General features: G+C 42.6%; 1 protein-coding gene across 1 annotated transcript; it reads left to right on the top strand.

Annotated features, from left to right (window-relative positions):
* Positions 1 to 8,679: 8,679 nt before the first annotated feature.
* LOC133348447 (toll-like receptor 2) lies at positions 8,680 to 16,671 on the top strand. The gene is made up of 2 exons (XM_061561258.1): positions 8,680 to 8,818; positions 11,922 to 16,671. The coding sequence occupies exons 1-2, from the start codon at positions 8,805 to 8,807 to the stop codon at positions 14,359 to 14,361; spliced, it is 2,454 nt and encodes an 817-aa protein (XP_061417242.1). The 5' UTR covers positions 8,680 to 8,804; the 3' UTR covers positions 14,362 to 16,671.
* The last annotated feature ends 3,381 nt before the right edge of the window (positions 16,672 to 20,052 follow it).

The following is a 20,052-nucleotide window of genomic DNA, read 5'->3' as shown; positions in this document are numbered from 1 at the left end:
TAATAATTTACATCTGTAAGGAACGATTCATCCAGGGTTCTCAGTGCGCCACGCACGAATTTAAGAAATATTAATAAATATAAACAACACGTTCTACTTAATTAAATAGACTTTTTAATAAATGTTTTCTCCTACAACATCAAAGTGCATCGCCACATTAAATACGCACTACAATGACAATAGTTTAAAGCGATTTGAAGCATGTTTTATTTTTGGGGGGGGGGGGGGGGAGCAGAGCTTTGTGACGTCATCTTTGAGGAGGGGTCTGACTTTTTGTGACGCCGTGTGACGAAGGGGGCGGGGGTCAAAAATCGTCCAAAATCGCGTGACGTCATTTATGGACGGCCCCATACTACAAAGCCCAGAGAGTCCACTGGGTCATACGGTGGGAAGTGTAGGCCAGGCAAAACAGACGAGTCTTTCGAGAAGAGTGAGTTCGCCTTTCTAACCACTGGTGGAAGCGCATTCGGTCGATTTAGCGCAGCGCATGCACAGGCTCGCTCGGTCACCCCAGGTGCAGAGTCTCGTTCTCGGCGCGTGGAGCAGATGTAACATCAGCGGATCGGAGAGGTCGTGCCGGTGCGTGCCGGTGTATCAGTTGTTGAATGGGAAATGGTGAAAAGCCCTTTAAGACCCTTGTGTGTTGGCAGTGATACTCTAAATTGTAGCCGAAATGTAATTTCAAAATGTAGCGTTTTTTATTATTATTATAGGAGGTGGTAATCTGCTCACGGGATGAGGTTCGCGTAAGAATCCCGGCAAGTTGCGTTGGGGACACGCTTGCAGTCGGCCCCAACACCTTCATCAGAACCCCACTGGGAGCTATGGACTTTTAAATCACCCAGATTCCAATCTTAATTCTTGAGATCTGCTTTTTGTGTTAAAATTGTTGTCCTTCCCCCGCACCTCCGATTATTGTGGTTGGCTACATACGGTGCGAGAGAAGTTCAACATACATTACTTAAATATAAATATGGGACCACCAAAAAATCAGTGTGTAATGCAATTTAAACGCATGTTTGAATGCTAAAGAGAATGATTAATAAAACGATCTGCGTTCGTCTTTCATGTGTTCTACTCTTGCTCTCACTCCGTGTATTGTATACGAAAGATTGCTACACCCATTGCTCAATGGCCACCGGTATTCAATGCTGTTCCAACTCTTGTTTACGTAATTATAAGAAATTAGAAAGGGCTCCTTCCAGCCATATCAATGCTCCGTCATCCAGTGAGTGATAGTTCTGCTGATGTGCTTTTTAATCACCAATACATTATCTTTTGTGGTAAATAAAATACACATCTGGTGTTGAGTATATTATTTAGTTAAAACAAAGTTGGTTAAAATGTGTTGAGTTTTTATTTCATGATCAGGGTTATCTCGAATACATTACCAATAAAATGAAGGTCGTCTGTTCAATATTTATTTTTAAATCGAATTATCCATGGGAGACAAAATTAGCAATCCAGTACTTTCAGTTCCCCATGTGGAGTCAAGCAATGTGACACTCGCCGATTGCTACTTATCTTACAGTTGTCAGCAACAGTGTGGCTTACGAAGGGCTTTTGTAAAAATGTTCTCCTTTTATTTTTGGGAAAACATTTTCTGCTTGTGTTATTTCTGGGAAGTCATTATTTCTGGACTGTTACCGTATTGAAAACCGACTCCGTGTAAATATGAATAATTAGCTGTAAAATCCTACTACGTGCCAAGTTTTAACGGCTGCTATATTAAAGTACAGTGAACTCTCATATGTTCGTGGGTGGATTGTCCGAATTACGAACCAACCGCGTGTTGCGAACAAACGTAAAAACGACTTCTGTGCCTACGCTTGCTTCCACCTTTATCTGCTCCTAACTTGTGGAGGGAGTCCATGACTAAAGTGTTCACACAACTTCAAAAACATACACAAGTAATCCGATTACTTTAAGAAACAATAACTACCGATCACACATTCGACGTCTGCACCCCGATTCTATGTAGGTAGGCATTGTTTTAGAGCAATCTTGATTTGAAGCTTTCGTGACTGCAGGAATCCATACTCTTTGGTTCGTTCAGTAAAGTCACGTGGGTAGAAAAGAGAAAAGATCACGACGTTTGAAGGCCCTCCGCTGTGTTTGTTTGACACCTGATGACGGTTGCTTGTGTTGCGATCGAAACGTCGTGATCTTTTATTTTTTCTACCTACGTGACTTTACCGAGAGAACCAAAGAGTATGTTTTAGAGCAGTTCTTTTTTTTAACCAGGTAAGGCCCACTGACCTATATGACTGCAAATGATAGCTCAACGAAGTGGCTTATCACGTGGAAATTGGACAGCAGCCAAATGCTCTAAACGCGTGTCGATTCTACACGTGGAGGGAAAAACCGGAGGTTTCGGAGAAAATCTGCACAATCACGGGAAGAACACGCAAACTCCAAATATACTGGCGTCAGAGTCAGGATCGAACCCATGATCCTGTCTACAAGGCGAAGTAGTTAACGTCTCGCCACCGTGGCACCCAATATGGTTACATCATCCGTTGTTTTTTAATATCCAAGTTATCCCTACCCTATTAACCCGGTTAATTTGGGAATTTGAATTTAAATCTATTACTGTCACTGAATAACGATGGCCGTTGATGAAATCCATCGTAATAAATGTAAATCTCTGATTGGTTACTTTAGCCGCACTTGTCCCGAGTAACCTATAACCTCTTCCCTCCTACAGCCATCTCTGTACCTCACATCACCTCCTCCAGCTCTGTGGCACCACGTTTAGCAGGCATATTCCACGAGATGCCCGAGCAGTGTTTTGCCAGCATAGGCGTCACCCCCCCCCCCCCCCCGCAATGCGTGCGTTTGTTGAAACTGAAAAAGAAAATGGACGCGTGTTACTGCAAGCACAATGCACGCAGGCTTTTACAGACATTGCATTTTGAGAGCTAATCCTTGGTGACCACTTTTGAATGCGCTGCACAATTTACCGACATGAGTTTTTGCAGCTTAGCTGTGGTCAGTGACGTATTTCATTGCTATCGTAGGCTAGGCTTTTTTGATAGTCCGCATAAACAACTCTTGCGAAAAGAGCATTTGTGTGTACATAAGAGGGGTTTGAGAAAGGCGTACTAGCCGTGATCTGTACAATAGAATCTCTCTTAACGACCACCCCTGTTAAAGACTAATCGCTTAGCGACGGGACTCCATAGAGCCCAATGTGAAGTGTATAGTAGTGTAGTGTATAGTAGTGTAGTGTATAGTAGTGTAGTGTATAGTGTAGTGTATAGTAGTGTAGTGTATAATGTAGTGTATAGTAGTGTAGTGTATAGTAGTGTAGTGTATAGTGTAGTGTATAGTAGTGTAGTGTATAATGTAGTGTAGTGTATAATGTAGTGTATAGTAGTGTAGTGTATAATGTAGTGTATAGTAGTGTAGTGCATAGTAGTGTAGTGTATAGTAGTGTATAGTAGTGTAGTGTATAGTAGTCTAGTGTATAATGTAGTGTATAGTAGTGTAGTGTATAGGAGTGTATAGTAGTGTAGTGTATAATGTAGTGTATAGTAGTGTAGTGCATAGTAGTGTAGTGTATAGTAGTGTATAGTAGTGTAGTGTATAGTAGTGTAGTGTATAATGTAGTGTATAGTAGTGTAGTGTATAATGTAGTGTATATTGTAGTGTATAGTAGTGTAGTGTATAGTAGTGTAGTGTATAATGTAGTGCATAGTAGTGTAGTGCATAGTAGTGTAGTGTATAGTAGTGTATAGTGTAGTGTATAGTAGTGTAGTGCATATTAGTGTAGTGTATAGTGCAGTGTATAGTAGCATAGTGTATAGTGTAGTGTATAGTAGTATAGAGTAGAACCCCCTCTTAACGACCACCCCTGTCAACGACTAATTGCTTAACAATGGGTCTCCATAGAGCCCAATGTGTTGTGTATAGTGTAGTGTATAGTGTAGTGTATAGTAGTGTATAGTAGTGTAGTGTATAGTAGTGTAGTGTATAGTAGTGTAGTGTGTAGTAGTGTATAGTAGTGTAGTGTATAGTAGTGTAGTGTATAGTAGTGTAGTGTATAGTAGTGTTGTGTATAGTATAGTGTATAGTAGTGTAGTGTATAGTGTATTGTAAAGTTGTAGTGCCTCCAAAGAGCCCAATGTGTAGTGTATAGTGTAGTGTATAGGAGTGTATAGTGTAATGTATAGTAGTGTAGTGTATAGTGTAGTGTATAGTGTAGTGTGAAGTTGTAGTGCCTCCATAGAGCCCAATGTGTTCGCTTACCAACCATTCCCCTGTTGTCGGTGCAGTAAATATTAATGCATTGATTAACCACGTTTATTTTAATATTATGTGTTTATAACGGTGTTATTTCTTAATTTGGAGCTTTCGTGACTGCAGGAATTACTCTTTGGTTCTTTCGGTAAAGTCACGTATAAAGATAAAATAATAAATTAAATAATAGAATACGACGTTTCGATTGCAACACAAGCAATCATCATCAGGTATAAATGAAATAGCAACAAAAATCTAACCAGAAAACTATAGACAGACATATAAGCAGACAGATATCACCAAGATACATAGAGAGAGAGAGAGTAACACATAGGCACAGAGAGGGAGATCGTCTCTGTGGCGAGGCCTTAAATAGACAGAGGGGGGCGGGGGCGGAGACTCGCCCTCGCTCCCGAAGTCGGGCACCTGAGTGCACCAAGGAAAAATAAATGTGCGTCCAATGGGTGATGGAACCAGTGCCAAGATTAAGTTAGTGCGGGACCTGTAGCACATGTTATGAAGGGGCCCTAAAAAAAAACATAAATATGAAAAAACAATTTTCACTTGCATAGTAAAGTAATTGTTTTTTTTCTAGATTTGAAGCTTTCGTGACTGCAAGGATTCATATTCTTAGGTTTTTTCGGTAAAGTCACGTCCCCCTCCCGATGCGTTGTACGTGGCACTCCGTGCCGTCTTTGAGCCCCGCCCCCCTCCCTCCCGATACGTTCCATTCATTGGCTACCACATTCTGATGAGCTCCCCCCCCCTCTCCTCCCCCCTCAACTCGCTTTTAAGGGATTACATCTTGAATCATTGCCTCACTTGATGCAGCTAATCCGGCTGTGACGGCCCCACCTGATGACGGAGACTTGTGTTGCCTCCGAAACGTCGTGATTTTTTATTTTATTTTATTTTTATTAATTTTGATGTTTTACCTACGTGACTTTACCGAAAAAACCTAAGAATATAATTGTTTTTTCACTTGCTATACGACAAATCGCTAACCTTAAACACCCAGTCGTTCATAAAAGTTGAAGGCAGTATAGTACTATAGTAATAGAGCAAGTGCTGAATCACTGAACCGGAATTGATAGCTTGAAAGCATTTAGCGCGGGGCCCTTGAAAGTGCGGGGCCCGTAGCTACTACATATGTAGCTACTACACATGTAGCTACTACACATGTAGCTACTACATATGTAGCTACTACACATGTAGCTACTTTTGCTTCTAGGATAATCCACCACTGGATGGAACGTTGAAGCAGTCAGGCGCCTCGTTTGTGGAACGCATTTCCCCCCAGATCCATTGGGGACGCTCCGACAGCCAGGGCTCGTCTCAAACACACATTTATTTTCTCGTGCGTATCCGTCTGCGTTGGGGTTCTTTCCCTCTTAGTTTTAACGTTAAGGGTTTTTTTTTTACTGCGAATCTGTTGCAAAGCGCCGTGAGGCCTTGTGTGAATAGTGCTATATAAAACTGAGTTTTACTTACTTGACTTCCACGCCACATGCTGTGACTTTCACATCGGTGGTTTGCACACCATCAAATATCATTAGTTATTATAAATAGCCACTGATTTACCTTTAATGATTTCAAATATCCGTAATACAAGCCAATACATTTTGCATTACAACTTCGGATTACTTTTTAGATTCGAATATCGGTGCTCCGCATGACCTAGAAAAAACACTTATCGCCCCACGTGGCTCTCTTGAGCTGAAAGTAACGAGCCCGTTTAACTCAATCCATCCATCTGAAAGGGGAAATGCCTCATTGTAACCAGTCTTGACCAACTCCTGACCACGCTGCCTCTATTGCGGCGTTTCTCAAACTTCTTGGGTCAACGGACCGCCCAGCCAATCAATGCAAACATTTCCGCACACCACCCAGCTCCGCAGCTATCATGCTTTTTGTAGGGGTGGAATTCAGATCTTAGGATTAGGGAAGTTTCATCGGGGTATCATGGTACCTCCTTTGCCCGTATCAAAATATAACAACAGGTTTTTAACCTTTCTGGCAATAAAGCAGGTGGTAAGATATTCTTGGTTCTTTTGGTAAAGTCACGTAGAAGGGAAATAATAAAATAATAAAAATATTAAACAATAACAATTCTCACGACGTTTCGACTGCAACACAAGCAATCATCGTCAGGTGTGAAATCCACAGCAAGAAAATTTGAAAAAAGTGGTGGTTGTTTCCTAACATCAGCACCGCCACTTTTTTTTCTCTAATGTTCTTGCCGTGGATTTCACACCTGATGATGATTGCTTGTGTTGCAGTCGAAGCGTCGTGAGAATTTTTATTATTTCATATTGTTATTATTTATTATTTCCCTTCTACGTGACTTTACCGAAAGAACCAAAAATATGAATCCCTGCAGTCACGAAAGCTTCAAGTCACGCTTGTTAGTATTGTCCGGATCAACCTGCATTTGCACCACAAATCTGGAAGACGGTCGCGGTCCACTTATGGAACTCTGGGACCACACTTTGAGAACCACCGCCCTCTGCCATCCCAGTTCCTTCCCATGTCGCCACTGTGCAACGAACAAGAAAGAAACAAAAAAAATCAACGCACTCGTCAACAACAATGCAAACTTAGGGGCCGTCCATAAATGACGTCACGCACCTAGGGGGTGGGTGGGGTCAGACATTTGTGACGATGTGTGACGAGGGGGTGGGGGGGTTGGAGAAATGTGACGTCACGTAAAATGCGTAACTTTAAATAAATATAGACAACACGACTTCATTAATTAGACTTTTTAATGAATGTTTTCTCCTACAACATCAGAGTGTAGCGCCACATTAAATACGCACTACAATGACAATAGTTTAAAGCGATTTGAAGCATGTATTTCTTTGGGGGGGGGCAGAGCTTTGTGACGTCATATTTAAGGGGGGTCTGACTTTTTGTGACGCCGTGTGACGATGGGGGGGGGGGGCAAAAATCGTCCAAAATCGCGTAACGTCATTTATGAACGGCCCCTTAAAAGAAAATATACTCGACTAAATTTTGATTTAAAGCTTTCGTGACTGCAGGGATTCATATTCTTGGTTCTTTCGGTAAAGTCACGTAGAAGGGAAACAATAAAATAATAAAAATATATTAACACAGCAAGAAAATTTTCTTGCTGTGTTTTCACACCTGATGATGATTGCTTGTGTTGCAGTCGAAACGTCGTGATAATTTTTTTGTTTTGTATTTTTATTATTTTATTGTTTCCCTTCTACGTGACTTTACCGAAAGAACCAAGAAAATATATTCGACGAAGTCTCGAGCAATCGCCCTCATTCATAGCACACGGGCTTCACTAGAGGGCGCGACCATACGCTCAACTCATCACGAACATTAATAAACACACCACCAGTCAGGTTGAACTTGCCCTGCGTTCTTCCCAAGTCAGTCGGACAATATAATGATCGTGAGAACCGGCTGACGTTGCCACGCACTGAGTCTGCGGTGACTATTTTCATTAGTATTCGCCATGCGTGGGTAAAGAATAATGAAAATTCTAGATTTGAAGTTTTCGTGACTGCAAGGATCCATACTCTTCAGACCCCTCAGTAATTTTTGCTGGAGCAGTTAACACCTGATGACGGTTGCTTGAGTTGCTTCCGAAATGTCGTGATTTAATTTTATTTGTTTCCATTTTAAAATTATTTTATATATTTTTACCCACGTGACTTAACCGAAAAAACCAAAGATTGATAATAATGAAAAGGTATCATCGCAGTTACTATACACTCTGTAAAGTTATAGAAGCATAACTAGTAATGCATGTGGGCTGTGAAAATGTCTACTTCCAAAAGGATAAAGAATTACGCTTATTTTCAGGAATTTGTGTGAAAGAACAGAGTCGGCATGTCTTGGCCAATGCAAAGGCATCATTTATCAAAGCACGTCTGTTTGCATGCTTTTTGCCACACGTATGTGTGGTTAATGCGGACTTTATTCCTTGCTAAAGGTGTCCATCCATTCTTGTCTTTGAACATCTCAGCACATGCTTTCTTAAAAAAAGTGTAAATGTTGTGGTTTCACGCTTCAACACACCGGTGGGCTAAAGCAATGAACTATTTGTCTTTTGTCAACGTGACACTTTTTTGCTGATTGGCCGTGTCGGGTGGTGGAGGGTTACGACACATTTATAAATAACTAGCGGAAGTACCCGGCTTTGCCCGGGTGAAAAATATATTTCTTAAAAACTTTACACATATATATACACAGATACTAAGGTATTGTCGATCTAACCCAAAAACATTGATTATGAACATGCTTTATTGCCAGCAAAGGGTAAAGAACCCCCCCCTCCTATTCTTACTTTTCATCACTTTTCTCCAAGCGTGAAATATGTGAGCAAGTGAAAACATATTAGTTGCCGCTGCATATTCAAGGGGTCAACGGTGCCATTGGGCAAAGACTGAGCAGCGTCGTTGATTGAGTCATAGTGGGATGGTAAACACCGCCCTTGGCATCCGAACAAAACCCTCCACACTTCCTCGTACGCTCGCTCAGCGCACAAACGAAGCAAACGGGGGACCCTGTCATCTGATGCGTGCCTAAACATGGGCACAAAAATGTAAGTGTGGGTGGTTTTTCTTGCCGTTGTTGTTGTTGTATCATTGCTTAAATCATACTCTCTGTAACGTGCTGATAATGCATGATCTAGCGCGCGTGCGTGTGTCTGTGTTCGTGGTATTATTTTATTATTTCCCTTCTACCGTGACTTTACCGAAAGAACCAAGAATATGAATCTCTGCAGTCACGAAAGATTTCAATCAAAATTTAGACGTCTCTCTGTCACTAACGCAGACCTTTGCAACGTGGTATCAGTCAGCGATACGGAATCACTGCTGCTTTGCAAACACGCATCCTTTTCCTACCTGCCTTGTGGCATTGTAGCAATCGATGCTGTTATATTCCCTTCTCACCCCCCCCCCCTCCCAAAAAAAACCAATAAACACCCCCCCTCCCTCTCCTTCAAGTTACTCTCAAGCAAACGTTTTAGAATGCGGCCACAGTTAGATATGTATGTTGAACTTCTATCGCACCGTACGTAGTTAATCGAGCTAATCACACTTTTCTTTCTCTCTCTCTCTTTTTTTTAACACCACATGAATGTCTGTGCGTCTGCATGCGTATGTTCTCCTGTTTGTGCTCAATGTGTGTGCTGAATGTTTGTGTGTGTGCGTGTATTATATGTCGCAGTGTACCGTACTCAAACACACGTGGGAAGAGTTAAAATCGCCACTTTCTAGGCTTGGAATTTCGAGTGACAAGCGCCATGCACAGTGCTGCACACTCCTCTCTTGCCTTTGTCATAATTAGTTTTTATGCGTGGTGAACTTCTTTCACACCGTACGTAGCCGACCCTGCCAGTGGGCGGTGCGGGGGAAACGCAAAAAAGCAGTTGCAAACAAACGAGACGTGATCTTTCAATTTAATTGACGCGTCGCATGTATTAATAACTTTTTTTTTTAAACAGCCCTTGCATTACAGTGATATTTTGTCCGTATATTTGCTCATTTTTAAATCCTTTATATTAAGTTCGCGTGCTTGCTTGCTTGCTTAGGACCGTGCAAATCTTTCGGTCGTTTTTTAACCCACTTCCCGTGATCCAATCGAGCTGACATTTTCCACACAGACTCGTTGTGCCAGACAATTATTGTTCGTGAAAAAATTTCCCAAAATTTTACACTTTTTAGGCAAAAAAAAATTATTTTACATATATTCAAACAGAACTAATTCATGGCTTTGGCTGAACGTCAGAGTGCAAGAGCCCAGAGCGTAACCCCTCCACAGGCCATGGCGGAGTAGTGCAGTTGGTAGCGCCCTCGCTTCCCATGCCAAAGGTCGCGTGATCGATCCCCGCGTCCTCCACAGGCGAATATATTTTTAAATCCTTTATATTAAGTTCGCTGCCACGCATATAAAGGATTTATAGTGAAAAACTTTGTTTTTACGGGTTATACTTATTTGTTTTATAAGCATTTATTTTACATCCGAGGTTTCTCTCCCTGCCGAAACAATATTTTCTTTGCCATTCCCGCAGATAATCCGAGACTTTTAACACCAGAGAAGCCCCCCCCCCACACCGCTTGCTGTGTATCCTGATTTGAGCAGGAACCCCACTTTGACATGTGGCTGGGGACCCCCCCCCCCCACCGCCCACCACTCTACTCGGTGGTAGGATTGCGTTCCTAATGCGTTCCTAATGCACGTGCGACGTTTAAATCATCATCATCATCATCAACAGCGGCGGCGGTATCATAACCCGTTTAATGATTTCATTCCCCTTTTACATGATCAAATTTCCCGTTTAATGAACTTTATTTTTCTCTCTTTATTTTTTCTCTTTATTTTCTTTCTTTATTTTCTCTCTTTATTTTCTCTCTTCATTTTCTCTCTTTATTTTCTCTCTTCATTTTCTCTCTTCATTTTCTCTCTTTATTTTCTCTCTTTATTTTCTCTCTTTATTTTCTCTCTTTATTTTCTCTCTTCATTTTCTCTCTTTATTTTCTTTCTTTATTTTCTCTCTTTATTTTCTCTCTTCATTTTCTCTCTTCATTTTCTCTCTTTATTTTCTCTCTTCATTTTCTCTCTTTATTCCCTCTCTTTATTCCCTCTCTTCATTTTCTCTCTTTATTCCCTCTCTTTATCTCCTCTCTTTATTTTCTCTCTTTATTTGGCGAGTTCCGTCGGTGCTGCTACGCGAACGCACTGGTTGGGGCGTCATGGAAAATTCAAACCCCCCGGGGGTCGCCGCTCTCGGCCAACGTTGCTGTTGAAAATATCTGAAACCCGCCGTGTGGCCTCCCCCGAGATTGACTCGGCCTGGGTGCAGTGTGTACACATCAAGCCGTCGGGGAGACAAAGGCGGCCCGACAATGCCGCTTGCCACATCGCCCCGTTCATTTCGGCGCTCGCCACGCAGCCGTGTTAAATGATACGTGGGGGGGGGGGGGGTGTGTTTGTGGGTGTCATAGTGAACGTTGTGTGTGTGTTTGAGCGTGTATACGCGTGTATAATAAGTACGTATAAGTGTGAATGTGGATGTACATTTCTGTGTGTAGGTGTGATGGTTGGCCATTGAACGAAGACGGTAACTGCATCGCCCGCTTTCAGATCCGCTTCTGCGGTCGTCGGGAACGCTCTGGAAGCCACTGGAGTTGTGCACTTTTAAATCATCGAGATTGAAAACTCATTTCTCTTAGAACTGCTTTTTGTATTCAGTCTATTGTCTCTTTCCCCCGCACCTCCGATTAGCACTGTTAACTACGTACGGTGCGAAAGAAGTTCAACATACGCTCAGTCTCGATTCGTTATCGGCGTTTCTCTCTTCCATTCTCCTTTTCCCTACAACTTTTGTATGCCTCGCACGGGTACGGGATCTTGGGTCCGGACTCATTCTCGTTAACGTGATCATTATCAGCCGTAGCAGGTGTTTTCTGTTTTCCGAACAGGGTCACGCAAGTAACATTGTTATCGGCTTCGACGTTGTCACTTCTTGACCCTTTGGGTAAAAGTTAGCTGTGTTTGTTCTTCGCTTTGGCATTGGGTGTGGCGTTCTTGTTGACTGGCATATAGAATTACTGCACTGAATTTTCCACACCTTTATAGCCACGGCATGAACAGCAGTTGCTTGTGTCTCATGCCATTTTTATTTTTTTATGTACAAACAGGAATATGCTCGCGTTTGCCACGACGCTTCTCTGCGTGGTGCGGCTGCCGCAAGCTTCTACGCAAAACTTGAACAATCCATACTGTTCGTACGACGACCATCAACAAACTGCTGACTGCTCAGACCGTGACTTCATGGCCGTGCCTCAGGGATTGCCGGCCACCGTCACCGTCCTAGACTTGTCTCACAATCGGATCGGTGCGATTCGACTCGGAGATTTCTCCAGCACTCCCAAGCTCGAGGTTCTCATCCTGGCTTTCAACCGAATTCGCACGATTGAAGCCGGTGCGCTGAAAGATGTCCCCCTGCTCCGCTACCTAGACCTGTACCAGAACGAGCTGCCTGCAGTACCTGAGTGGGCTCTGATTGATCTTCATAACCTGCGGATCCTCAACATCTCCATGAACAACTACACTTCCTTTGCCCTCGGCGGAGGCTTCTCCAGAATGAGTCAGCTGCAGTCACTTACCATCGGCACATTCCACACCTCAGAGCTGAAAGCTGCTGACTTGCAAGCCCTCTCAAATATTTCATTGAAGTATTTGGACCTGAACACTGGTTCTCCGTTATTACGTTACGAACCTGGATCCCTCGTCCATTTCCGATCACTGAAAACGTTCTTTATGAATTTTTCTGTGGACGGAAATCCGTCCATTTTTTCCAACGTCCTTATAGATCTGAATACATCTCAAATTACACAATTGGAAACATATCAAATATTGATCGAGCCCTTAAAAAACCACAGTTTTGATTTGTTTCAGGGTCTTAGTTACTGTCAGTCACTGACAAAGATCATCATTGTCAATGCTAATTTCTCAGACAGTGAAGCCACAGACTTCATCAAAAACATGTACCTGTCAAACCTGAAAATGGTTGTGTTCACAAATTCTTCCTATAATGACAAAGGGCCTGTTGTGTTCATTGGGATTAAGGGAGTCAACAGAACTGCTCCATTAAAAAGGCTGGTGATCGATGGGGTATTTCACCTGAATATGACTTACCCTTTATTTTTAATTAATTTCACCCTGTTTCCCAATCTTACTGAGTTCAAAATCTCCAACACAGGCATGAATAAAGTAGCCTGTTTATTTTTGAAAATTCGAGCAATTACATGGCTCGACTTTTCCCGAAATCTTTTGGATGAAACAGGCCTGTGGTGGGAATCGTGTAATTACACTGTTGTCCTACCCAATGCTGAACATATGGATATAAGTCACAATCACTTCAGGCACCTAAAGATAATATCCAGCATGGTTTCCCTAATGCCCAAAATCAAGTCTTTAGACCTTAGTTATAATTATATCAACGACATCTATGAGTGTGCATGGCCTAATACTCTTCAAAAACTTAATCTACGTAATAATGACATCACCAGAAATTCAAAAATCTGCACTTCAAAGTATTTGCAAGTACTCGATCTCTCCTACACCAGGCTTGAAACATTCCCTTACAATATCCTCGCAGAAGCAACGTCGTTGAAAGAACTTTACCTCAGTGGGAACAACATCCGACACATCAATCCACAGATAGGCTCCGCATCTCTACAAGTTTTGTACATGGACGACAATGCCTTGGGCATCATTAGAAAAGGTACGTTTGAAAATCTCCAGGCCGCAAGGTCTCTCAATTTGAAAAATAATCCCTTCTACTGCTTTTGCGATCTCTACTGGTTTCGAAAAACATTCAACAAGTCGCTGCTGATGGACTGGCCCAACGGTTACACGTGCAGTTACCCCGATTACCTTGCAGACAGCCCACTGGAGGATTTCAGCCCAAGCTACGTCGCATGTGACAGGTACATCATCATCATTCTTAGCGTCGTCATCACGGCATGTGTGATTGGCATCACTGCAGGGCTCAGCTACCACCTTGACGCCGTATGGTACATACGCATGGGCTGGATATGGGTTTCAGCAAAGAGACGGCGTTATAATAGGCTGAACGACGGTGAGACCTCAACGTTCCAGTACCACGCGTTCATCTCCTACAGCCAGCTTGACTCGGATTGGGTGGAGAACACCCTGGTGCCCACCTTAGAGAGCTCCAACCCCGACCTCAAGCTGTGCATCCACGAGCGAGACTTCACGCCCGGAGAGTGGATCGTGGACAATATCATCCAGTGCATCGAGCATTCCAACAAGACCCTGTTCATCCTCTCGCGGAACTTTGTCAACAGCGAGTGGTGCCACTACGAGTTGTACTTTGCGCAGCACCGGGTCCTGGAGCAGCGCCAGGACTCGCTGGTGCTGCTGCTGCTCGAGCCGTTGCCCAGGAATTCCGTGCCCAGCAAGTTCTGCCGGCTTCGGAAGCTGCTCAACAGGAAGACTTACCTGGAGTGGCCGGCCGAGGAGGGCAAGAGGTCAATGTTCTGGGCCAGCCTCCGGGCTATTCTGCAGTCAGACAACCGTCCGCTCGAATCTAGCCCTGACCCCGATGCTTAGCTTTCAAATGGTGTGGAGGAGGGGAAAGGTGGGGGGTTAAGTATGTTCTTGTTATACTTTTTGTTTTTTTTCGCTAAAGTCACGTAGGTCAAAAATAATTAATAAATTAATGAAATCACGACACAAGCTTGTGTTGCCTCCGAAACGTCGTGATTTAATTTATTTTAAATTGAATTTTTACCTACGTGACTTTACCGAAAAAACCAAAGAGTATGGACCCTTGCAGTCACAAAAACTTCAAATCTAGAATTATGTTCTTGCTGTTATTTGTATTTTCCACATTTTGAAATGGAGGGCCCCTCCAGATTTCTATTTCACTTACCAAATAAGTTGCACCGTGCATTACCAAGAATAACTGATGTCACTGATGACAAGTAGATATTTTAATACGCTTGTTATTTCAGAACTGGTAATATGATATCAGATGTGAGATTATATATGTAGTCTCGGTGAAAAAGGTGTCAGTTTTGTTGCCAGATAGAAGGGTAAAAAACCAATTATCATATTTTTTTTACTGGAAAATGAGGTTCCAATGGAGTATCGGTGTTCTTTATGTGTTTCGTGTCAGCTCTCTGTGATGGTAAGCTGCTTGAACGTTATTGATTTCTTGATCTGATTCTGTTCTCTCCAGGTTTAATATCTCTTCACGTTTGCAAAGGTTTTTTTTCCCAGTAGTACACGTGCTTACTAAACGAGATCAAGATATTTCCTGCAGGTTGCTTGTGTCAAAAATTGAGAAGATAGTGCGATATAGAGCTGCATTGTGGGTAGCAGAGATCATAAAATACCATTGTTGCATATTCTTAGGTTTTTTCGGTAAAGTCACGTAGGTAAAACATTAAAATTAATCAAAGTAAAATAAAATAAAAAATAACAAAGGCTCACCCTCTTAAGCCTCACCTTACCATATGAATAAAAAGTGTGCTTTACTTGCCCCCCCCTCTCCAACCATTATATAAACAGAGTGGTAGCTCCTGCAATCTCTCATTTACTTGATACAGCTGTCGTGGCTGTGACGGTTCCACCTGAAGACGGAAGCTTGTGTTGCCTCCGAAACGTCGTGATTTTTATTTTTTATTTTATTTCACTTTTATTAATTTTAATGTTTTACCTACGTGACTTTACCGAAAAAACCTAAGAATATGAATCCTTGCAGTCACGAAAGCTTCAAATCTAGAACCATTGTTGCACTCTACTTCTATGCTGCCACGTATATGCGCCCCACAATCGGCAACCCACACTAGCCAGTGTGGTGAATCATGATAAAAAGAATCCCCATAACCTAGAGGGCGTGGTATAAGGCCCTCGTGCAGCAGTTTATTGTCAAAAGAGCTGGCCAGTTGCACAAATAGGGCTAATAATTCGAGCTCTGAAAGTGCAGTTCAATAAAATGTTGTTTGGGCTTAACGCATTTATTATGAACGTGTTTTATTGGCCTTAAAGTTTGGGGCAGACAATTTAAACAGCTTATTTTTACACATTGCTTCGTGTTTTTTTATGTTACTTTGACAATGCAATTTTATTTACAATCGTCTAATTTACGACAAATGTATCAATCTGAAAATGCTTAAACCATCTTATTTCACATCATGCGAGGATAAACGCACTTCTTTTCTACGACAAATCAACCACCTTTATAAAATTTCTCTACGCTATAAGATACGGTAGTCGTCATCTCCAAAACCAGGTGACATTTCGGAAATAACACGTGAAGAAGGGGCATCGTCTTAAATGTCACCTCTAATATTTTTTTTCCCTTTTCACGCTACAGTGTTATTGACGAATGTGATGAGTTTGTTATTTGTGCTTGTGCACCACTGCCAATGGAACACCAGCAAATTATAATGTATTTTAATCTCCCAAATATAGTGAGTGCAGGAGATTCCCCCGCTTATTCGCGGTAATGTGCAAGACGCAGCGGGGGTTACCTCTGAATTTACACCACTTATCCTAGCCGAAGGAAAAACAGAGGATAATCACGGACGAGAGGAACGGGAGCGCGGATAATTATCTGGTCGGCGACCAAAATAACAAGAAGAGTCCAATTTTTTTTCACATTCGGTACGTCAAACACAAACAAAACCCCTCAAATATTTAATTATTATTATTTTTATGTCGGTCGCAGTCCCTCGCAGTTTTAAACCTTCCACGCCGCCGGCGGTCGTCGACCATCGACCGAATCGGGACCTGGCATGGCCGGTGCGGCCACCAATCCCAAACGATCGGCCCCCACGTTGTAGTCCAGCCGCTGTCCTGCCCTCCTTTAAATGAGGGGCAAGGGGACGAGATCCACTCTGGATAACAAGTAAATTTTTTTAAATTAATTTCCATCTTTAATTTGCTGCTACGAATCCACGCGAAAGAAGATGTTCATGAGCCGCAATGCTACGAAGCAGCAGTTCCTTAAAGAACCAGCCGCACGCTGGTTCTTTAAGGTAATAGGAGGAGTCGCGGATAAGAGCAGTGCCGGATTAAGCTAGTGCGGGGCCTGTAGCATATGTTGTAAAGGGTCCACAAAAAAAAGTTAATATGAAAACACACACATTTTTAACTTGCATAGAAAAGTAATTGTACTTTTTAATTTGCTATACAGCCAGATAATACGACAAATCGCTAACCTTAAATACCCGGTCGTTCGTAAAATTCGAAGGCCATTATAGTACTATAGTAATAGAGCAAGTGCAGAATCACTGAACGGGAATTGATAGCTTGAAAGCATTTAGCGCGGGGCCCTTGAAAGTGCGGGGCCCGTAGCTACTACATATGTAGTAGCTACTACACATACTGCTACTACATATGTAGTAGCTACTACACATGCAGCTACTAAATATGTCGCTACTTTTGCTACGAGGAGAATCCGGCACTAGATAAGAGGGTTTGCGGATGATAGGGGTTCAGGTTGCGTTTTGCCAAACGTGCAGTGGGCGGTCGAGTTGAGCGGAATCCACTTCGCTGTGTACACGTGACAAATCTCTGTTGTGTAAATAAAGCGAATCCTAAACTGTGTTAAAATTATTTTAAAGTAATCGTGTGTTTTTATATGTATTAACACTGTATGTACTCAACATGCTTCATCACAAAATTAGTAGTATTGTATTAATAATTACTGTACTTTGCACGACAAACGTTGATAAGTACGGTATATTGCGCTTTTGAGACACGCTGTAAATGCTATGCTGTTTAATAAAGAATTATAATTATGTTACCTTTGTACGTGTATAGTACCATACCTGTCGAACCCTTATCAGTGCATTCCTTATTACACACCAATTCAGACCCTTATAAATCTCAGCGTTCATCCTACAAAGTTCCATCACAAACGAATAGACAAAAACATTTGATTGCCCGTATTGAAACGGTTGTACGCCGTATGGAACTGAAACTTGAATTCCCCTGTAGAATCTAGATTTGAAGTTTTCGTGACTGCAGGGACCCATACTCTTTGGCTCTTTCGGTAAAGTCACGTAGGTATAAAATAAAATAAATTAAATCACGACGTTGCTGCTACGTGACTTTACCGAAAGAACCAAAGAAAGAATACGGGGTAAACCGTATGGGGTTCTAGATTTGAAGTTTTCGTGACTGCAAGGATCCATACTCTTTGGTTCTTTCGGTAAAGTCACGTAGATGAAAAATATAAATAATAAGAAAAATAATAAAATGAAAATAACTAAATTAAATCACGACGTTTCGGAGGCAACACAAGCTTCCGTCGTCAGGTGGAACAGCCACAGCACAATTACTGTAGTGAGTAGGATGGGGTTGACACGTTTGCAGTGCTCTGGTTTGTATTACTGTTAGAAATGGCCGTATGTGGAACAGCCGATGTATACAACAAGTATGCGTCAACACTTGACAGTATTGTGTTTACGTGTCCCACACAATAAATTACCTTTGTTCCCTTTGCTTTTCTTCCGTTTGCGACACACACACACGCGGTTTTGAGTTGACGTGTAACCACAATTTCCAGACTTGCACACCACATTTCCATACCGCACGGTGCTTACTAAGCCAGTCATTTGGAATACTTCATCGTGTATTCTATGTTTAGTACGCATTGGTTTCACTAACGCGTAGTTAATATAAGTAAAATAAAACTGAACAATTTTCATTTTTACCAGGTAAGGCCCACTGAGCTTGTAATGTTATTATTCAGAAGCGAGCTGGCCACAAATGACAGCTCAACAAAGTGGCTCATCACGTGGACATTCATAGCAACCCGATACTCTGAGCTCGTGTTTCTCAGTATTTATTATATTATTGACTGTACAAAACTGGCTCGGGCAGCTCTTAAATATGCTTAATCACAGCATTTCTAAATGTTACATGCGGTTTGAGTCCCATTTAAAGTTGACACAACACAGGCACCAGGCACCCTCATCAGCAGTGCCTCCCCCTGTCTGTACTCTGCAGGTTGAAGGCTCCTCAAAAGCCTCGCAACCATCTCCATTTCTCATGTAGTCTTGCACGAGGTGGTGCAAACCATCAGGCACATCACCGATGACTGCCCACAACACAACACTCGCATTCTGGTGGAAGAAGCAGAGTCCCACTCGGGTTACCTCGGTTGCCGTGGAACGGCTTACAAAGTAAAACGTACAATTGCAGTCGGTGTGTTTTTTTCTCTCTCTCAAACGTCGTACAAAAGAAGACAAAGTTTGAGCTGTTATAAATACATCAAAGACAAAGATCCCCCCCCCCCCCCCCATTGCCTTTGCCAGACTGTTGGGGCAAGTATTGTTAGCGAGCAGCACCTACGAAGACCGGCACTGTGACAAACGAGAAGGGGGTGGGTGGCCAGCGCCACGCCCGGCCGCCTTTGTCTCCCCAGTGGCGATGTTTGCATACACACCGCACCAGGCACTCATTTGAGGCTGAGTCGACCTCGGGGTGCAGCGCGCTGACCGCTAAACGACCGCTCCCCAGAAATGCATCGAGCTCCTGCGCACGAGCAATGCTCTGTGAGGAATGTTGAATTTCTTGCTGTTGAGCTTCTTGTTGAACCGTACGTAGCCAACCGTGCAAATCGGAGATGCGGGGGGAAGGACAACGAACTAAACACGAAAAGCAGATGCAAAGAAATGAGATTTCAATTCGGATGATTTAAAGGTGCATAGCTCCAGTAGCTTCCTCATGTCGTGGGGAAGAGCATTCCAGACGGCCGCAGAAGCGCATCTGAAAGCGCGCGATGCAGTGACCGTATTTTTTCCCGGTGGGGTCCATTAATTGGGGGTCACATTACATCTGGACCACCTTGTACATTGGGGGTCACAATACATCTGAACCACCCTGTACATTGATGCAAGGGACGTCGCAGCCTTTTCTCGTGTACACAGGGTGGCGATTGCTAAAGCAGAGCACGTCACAGACAAACATCGGATGACATTATGAAAAAAATAGCAATAGGTTTTTACCCTTTCTGGCAATGAAACACGTGTTAAGAGGTTCAAGCAGCGAACTTTTGGCCAGGAATCAAGTTCTAATTAACCTGCTCACCCCGAGCTATAATTGCTCTGATAGTGCATTGTCCTTGTACTGTTCGCCTATTGGCGTTCTCTGGTCTGACACTGGTCAGACTAGGCCATCAAGAAGGCTGTCTCTGGTGTAGGCCAATCAGTTGCAAAGACAATTCTTGAAAATCTTAACACCTGTTTTATTTCCAGAAAAGGTAATATCTCTTATTATTTTTCA

This window comes from Lethenteron reissneri, chromosome 27 (assembly GCF_015708825.2).
Source record: "Lethenteron reissneri isolate LAM-NWPU_2019-01 chromosome 27, ASM1570882v1, whole genome shotgun sequence".
Taxonomy (NCBI): domain Eukaryota; kingdom Metazoa; phylum Chordata; class Hyperoartia; order Petromyzontiformes; family Petromyzontidae; genus Lethenteron; species Lethenteron reissneri.
Note: the sequence above shows the minus strand (reverse complement) of the source record. Positions and strands in the feature narration are given on the sequence as shown.